The sequence below is a fragment of the Squalius cephalus genome (genome assembly GCF_949319135.1).
Source record: "Squalius cephalus genome assembly, chromosome: 24".
Lineage (NCBI taxonomy): Eukaryota > Metazoa > Chordata > Actinopteri > Cypriniformes > Leuciscidae > Squalius > Squalius cephalus.
This window is the reverse complement of record NC_137145.1, coordinates 9,595,360-9,602,191: the sequence shown is the minus strand read 5'-3', so window position 1 is coordinate 9,602,191 and position 6,832 is coordinate 9,595,360. Positions and strand designations below refer to the sequence as shown.

The following is a 6,832-nucleotide window of genomic DNA, read 5'->3' as shown; positions in this document are numbered from 1 at the left end:
CATGCTATTTTGCAGGTTTAGAAAACAATTGCGCCACTAACCAGGAAAAAATAGTTTAAAGTCAGTGGCGCGTTGCGCATGTTATTCATATGCTATTTTAAGGGCGCATGCTTGGCCATAATCAATGTAGCGTGTGCACAACGCGCATACACTTTGATTCTCTCATCTACACAGAAGCAGCAGTTTTCATTTTTGCAAATCATACATTATTACGATAGATAGATAGATAGATAGACAATTTATTATAAAAGCATACATCTAGCTTACACATTTACCCAAATTATCATACGCCTTTTTAACCGAAGTTAATTTGGGTGGGTTTCTCCATCCCCAACGTCCCTGACGAGAGCGTTGCTCTCCTTGGCTGTGAACCGATCCTGGCGCGCGCCTGGCAAATCCGCCGTTATAATAGGAATCCGCTTTAGAACAAGCGCGCCTGCTCTTAAAGGGAATGTGAGATGACGCTCTGATTGGTTTATTTCACGTTACGCCCAAACCACACCTATGAATAATGAAGCTACTTCAGACCAACCCATTTTAGATTTGCGCCTGGCGCAAGAGTCATTTATCCCGCCGGGAAAATAGCAACAACGCCAAGACCCGCCCACAAAGTTACTTGCGCTTTGCGCTTTGACACTTGCGTTTCAGATCGTTAAAATAGGGCCCCTTATCGGCTTTCATCCCTCGAGAAGAAAGTCAACATGGTGCGAGGTTGAAACATCCGACAGCGCACGGCTTTTTTCTATGCACTCGCGCCGAGATATTTCTCAATGAACACTGCCAGCACCCTCAGGAGCTGACTGTGAATGCCACGCACCCAAACAGTAGCCTATTATTTCACAGATTGCATGTGTCCCTTTTATAGCAGACTCGTAATCTACGCGCTGCCTCGGCAAACGCGAGATTCGAGTCGTTCACAATATATTTGGCTTTCATCTCTCGAGAAGAAAGTCAACGGGCGCGAAGCTGAAACACCCGAAACGCACGGCTGTGTGCGTCGAGATATTTTTCAATGAACACAGCCAGCACCCTCAGGAGCTGACTGTGCATGCCTCGCACCCACACAGAATCTTTATTGCAGAGTATCCCCGTAATCTGCGCGCTGCCTCGGCAAACGCGAGATCCGAGCTACTATAGATTCTGTATTGCAATGCAGACCTATGAACTGAACTGAAAATTTGAGTAAAGGTGATATAACAGATGTATTTTATTTATTCTCATTGGTACAATTATTAAAATGGCAGAATTTGTTAAAAGGGATAAAATGGTACATTGAAAATGTTGTTGTTGTTACACGGGCGCCGCCATGTTGGATTTCAGCATTCTGCTACGTCACTGGAATGGTAAGCTACTCTGTTGCTAACCAACACAAGCAGAGCAGCCATAACATGTACATAGTCTGAGGCTGGAACGCTCATGTCAGGCAGAGGACAGAGAAGTATGTTAACTGTTATCATGCTATTAAGTATACTAAGCAAAGGGCTGGATGTAACGTTGTCACATACACAAAACATGTACATATTCACTTACACGCACATATAACGTGTAACGTTAGGCTTTATAGCGTTCAACAAAAGTGAGACTGACACACTCTGCATTCATTGAAATTGAACTTGAGTAACAAAACCAAGCTAGATATCAAACGATCCAACCAATGTAAAGAGCTAGAAGCTAAACACGTTGGAAGCACTTTTGTCAAACTCCACAAGCTAGCCACCACTCCGACCATATAAACTGTATAAATAAATCATAAATCATGACTCCGACGATAGCACAGATCGATAATAATGCGTTTACTAGTGGCTAACTAAACCGCAGCAGGTCTGTAAACAGAATCCAATGTCCCTCTACTCACCCTGAAGCTAGCTGATGTTCATCGTGTCTGGAAACATTGTTGATGCAGGGAGTTCAACTCGCAGAACTAACGCTAGCTGTTAGGTCCATAGTAAGAAGTATCTGGGCAGTAACTGGCCGTGCAGTATTTTGATTTTAACATTTTGCGTGCAGCTAACTTAACAAGTGATCCCATTGGATGAATTCGTCCAATCACATTTGCCATTTATCTGCCTCGATTTTCTAAAACGCACAGTACCTCAACCATGTTTTAGTATTTTTCTCTTAAATGCACACGACATATACAAGCAGTCTCTATTAAAATGCATAATGTGCTTGTATACAATAAATGAGAGTGCATGACAGGCTACAGCCCTCCAACCTCCCACCACATTTCCCTCTTATAACACCATGAACCACTATTGCTCCATTAATAATTGACTATGTACATTGCAAATACAATCTGTATCATACCTGCATTACTTTTATTTTGTGTAATTTACAACGGCGTTGCATGCTCGTAGTTTCTTTTACACTTGGATCAGTGAGGCGATACAGCGCGCGCTGCCACATTTGCGCGTGCAATTGAAGAGTGTGCGCTACGATAACAGGATAACGGCTGACAGGACAAGAAAGTCAGTTTTTCTGAGGTGAAAGACTTTATTTCAGCGTACACTTATGTCGCTGCCTGGTAGTTCCTATTGTGCTGGGTTTTCTGAAGTAGTCATTATTCGCCTCTCATAACATAACATGCTCTAAACATGCACGCAGAGTGGAAAAGGCGGAGCGGGGGCGCAGGGAGTAAGGATCACAAATTTGAACTCTATTGATATATGCGATATGGTCTAATTCCATATCGCATTTCAAAAATAAATGTTCCAGGTTGACCTCTCTGCAACAGATCGATTCCGGTGCAATGTCTATGCTCCGGCAGCGCCCGCACCCACACCAGTCACTTCCCCCCCAAACGATCCTGTACTGTAGGTGGAGCCTGAAACTGATCGTCCTCCTTGTGGTGGTAGTCAGGTACTACTGGCCTGTCCCTCACAGGCTCAAATGCGTAACCAAAATGACTAATTTTCGTGTGTATAGGACCTGCAGCTGCAGCTGCCTATATACCTTCGCAGATCCTACCATCCCAGTGACGTCATCAGAATGGCCAGCGTTCTTATACTAACAAACGCATTTTTGTGTTGCTTTTCAAAGAAGCTATATTGATATTTTTAATAATTTTTTTTGTGTAATTTACTTTTAATTGTCATAAACAACACGTTATCAATGTTGATTCTTTCAGTTCAGTTCATCTTTAATCTACGCGCTGCCTCGGCAAACGCGAGAACAGTCACAGAATCTTTATTCCAGAGTAGCCGTAATCTACGCGCTGCATACTTTACCACAGCTGAAGTGAAATAAATGCAATATTTGCCTAATAATGCACAGATGTTTCAGAGACATTTTCATTCAATACTTTATGTACTGCTTCATACAGCGTCTGTTTGAACAAGAATAAAGGTCAACGTAAGCTACTATCAATGAAGTGGAGTCTATGTTTTTTAATTAGTTTTAATTTGATAAACATGACACAATATAACATCGCAACTACATGAAAAGAGTGTTTACTGTTATAAAAAACTGATTTGTGAGCTTTAGAGGAACTAAAGGTGTTCGAATAAACACGAAACACATGCGGTGAATCCGGCCAATCATGGAACAGCTGTGTTGTCATCAGCCCTCGTGCAGCCGCTCTTGAGAAGCTGCGCTGGCTGAGTTCTCCGGCTACTCTCAAATCGCCCTTGCGACACTTTGATGGCACACGTCACAGTCACGTGGCGTCGGCGCTGCATCAAGTGGGACAAAATTTCTAACCGGCATGCACTGCTTCAAGTCAGCCCCCGATCGGTCTGCGCAGAGCTGCATGAAGTCGAACAAGCCTTTTCTCTCTATGGCTCTGATTCATGCTTCAGATGCGCTATGCTAAGGGCGTTCCCCAAAGTGTCGTCACGACGACAACGCAGTGCGACTTCCCTCGAAGGGGAACTATGACGTATCATGTCATACAATTTTAAAGAAATAAAAGGCAGGACAACACACACATGTTTTTAAATGGATGAGAGCAGCATCTCAGAAGCTCTTGCATAAGAAATTCAAAAGAGTCTAAAAAGGAGTTCCCAAAGAATAATGAGACTAGAAAATGTTTTTCATTTTATTCATATTTAGGATTTAAAATGATCAAAACTCTTTTTGTGTTTCTTTTGAAACTATACCTCAACTTTCACAGTTTTCATCACCTTGCTGTTACAGACGCTGTCTGCATCTTTCTGCCATTTTCCTTCACAGGAGCTTATTTTCTGTGCATATATGAATACATTAAGGATCTAATTGTTTTTCTTTAGATTTTATTGTTGTTGTTTTTAAAAGATTTGTGTCTGTATGTTAGGAGCTGGGTGACTGAAAATGGCGAATGAAAATTACACTTGGAACAATGTAGACGACTTTATAATCACTGGATTTGATCACCTGCAGAACCAAAAGCTCCTTGGATTCCTCATCTTAATAACCTACATGCTCATATTGCTTGGGAACAGCATCAATCTGTGTATCATCTTGACTGACAGACATTTACACAAACCAATGTACATATTAATCTGTAATCTAGCTGTCGTTGACATAATGTACACCTCTACCTGCAGCACAACCATGATCTCAGTGCTGCTGGCTGAGATTAAAACTGTGTCATACTACTCTTGTATCTCAAGGATGTTCTTCTATCATCTTGGTGATATCAAAGTATGCATGGCTCTGACATTAATGGCATTAGACCGACTTATTGCGATTAGGCTACCATTAAGATACCACAGCATTGTAACAAATCCACAAACATTTCTGCTTATTTTACTGACATGGCTCATTGGTTTCACTCTAATGGGTGTTTTGACTTCTGTGGCAGACAGTCTCCCATACTGTCAGCCTGTTATCAGACATGTGTTCTGTGATTATTCAGCCATGATCAGAGCTGCTTGTGTCAATCCTGAACCATATTTTTTCTTGCCTGCAATGATTAGTCTGTGGTTGTTGTGTGGACAATTTCCCTTTATTATCTGCACGTATGCTGTTCTGGCGTATAGTGTGACTAAACTCTCCAACAACTCAAGCAAAAAGCAAATGATCAACACTTGTTTGAGTCACCTAATTGTCTTGTTTAGTTATTTTGCACCAAAGCTGGTCTCTATTTTACTAACTCGAATAGGTGTTGTGCTAAATTTAACAGAGAGAAATGCAATAACGATTGTAGCCTCTCTTGTTCCTCCCTTAATAAACCCCACTGTTTATTGCACCAGGACTAAAGAAATCAGGAAACGATTATCAGATGTATTTTTGCGCAAAAGAATTGTACCAAACCACTTAAAGGTTTTATCATAATATTATTATATTGATACAATTATTCATTATTGTGTTAATAATCATGGATGATTGTAAAAATGTTTGTGATGCATGTTTTGTTCACATTAGAGACAAGAAATACAGTAGGTATGTTGCTATCTTGTCTGTTTTCAAAATAAAGAAAAAGAAAATAGGAAAACCTATTTGGAGATTTGTCAATATTCTTACACTTCTAAAGCTGTGCATCATAATACAATGTTTCAAGTGATTTTAAAGTCTCAGACTCATGTGCTGAATTACTAAAGATTTGTATGAGGAAGATAACGAAATTTTAAGTTGTTGACGGGGAAAAAAAATCATACCTGATCTCTTGCAATAAGTTAAATGAATAACATTAAATTGAGAAACCTCTGAGTAATTGAGTAATAACTGGAAGGGTGCTATTACTTAATGGTTTAGCTATTAAGTGTTTTTGTGTGTGTTCATTTGTTGTTTATTTTTTTGCAACTGGCTAAGATATCATGCATTACAATCTGGAACCATCAATCCACACACCAGTATGGCAATACTAAATAGTTTTAATTTAATTTTTTTTTTTTTTTTTTTTCACATAAATTCAAAGAGGAGTAACTAGTCTAAGCCATTTATACAGTGAGGGCCTGTTCATGACCTTTGACATTATTCAGTCAAAATACAACATACCAAATCATATAATATTTATCTAAAATTCAAATCATCCAATAACTAATATTCATAATAATTTATAGAACACACATTACAACATATACTTCAGCGCATGGGTGACATTAAAAATAACAGCTGTCCACATTGCATGTCCTGATTTTGCCGAGTTACACACGTTCCTGGGTCAACATATTTTGTTGATCCTGGAACAACATTCCTGTCCATAAATTTAATCCTAACCATAACCCTACCCCTAACTTTTACCCAACCCGTGAGTTATCCCTAAAATCAGAGGGTAACGATAGGTGAATAACATTGATGTAGAAGGACCTAACCCTGGTTCTAAGACTAAACTATAAACTATATACTTGTCCCTCAAATTTAATTTGTTGATTGGATTGTTATTCGAGGATTGACAAAGATGTTGATCCAGGAATATGTTGCACTTGGTGAAATTAGGATCTGGCAACACTGGCCCAGATAAATGTAAATGTTTATACTGTATGTGTATAAAAGCCTAAATTCTTCCTGCCTCTGGGTCTTCGGAGAATTAGGGATTTCATAAAGTAAAGCCTCATGAAACCTCAACCAAAAACGCCCATTGTCCTATGTTCTTCTCGCTATGGGACGAGGTCACGAGGACGCGCTCGTTGACATGGCCCAACGTGCTGCTCTACACATTCCCTCCCCTTTGTCTGTTAATTCCTACTCTGGCCAAGGTGAGAGATCAGATGGTGATCAAGGTGATTTTAATAGAGTTCAAGTTCAAGCGAAGCGCAGAGCTTTGTGCATGTGAACTAATAATCTCATCCTCTTTAGCCTACTACTAGTGAAATAATTATGAAATACATATTAGGAGGTATGTTGAAAGATACAGTACAGTACCGTAATGTCTGGTGTAATCGCTCAGTGTTTTAACAGCTTGTAAACATTG

The 6,832-nt window shown here is 39.9% G+C and overlaps 1 protein-coding gene across 1 annotated transcript; it reads left to right on the top strand.

Annotated features, from left to right (window-relative positions):
* Positions 1 to 4,287: 4,287 nt before the first annotated feature.
* On the top strand, positions 4,288 to 5,253 carry LOC307153097 (olfactory receptor 6N1-like; the record flags this gene model as incomplete). The annotated part of the gene is made up of 1 exon (XM_079862275.1): positions 4,288 to 5,253. The coding sequence occupies one exon, from the start codon at positions 4,288 to 4,290 to the stop codon at positions 5,251 to 5,253; it is 966 nt and encodes a 321-aa protein (XP_079718401.1).
* Positions 5,254 to 6,832: the final 1,579 nt, after the last annotated feature.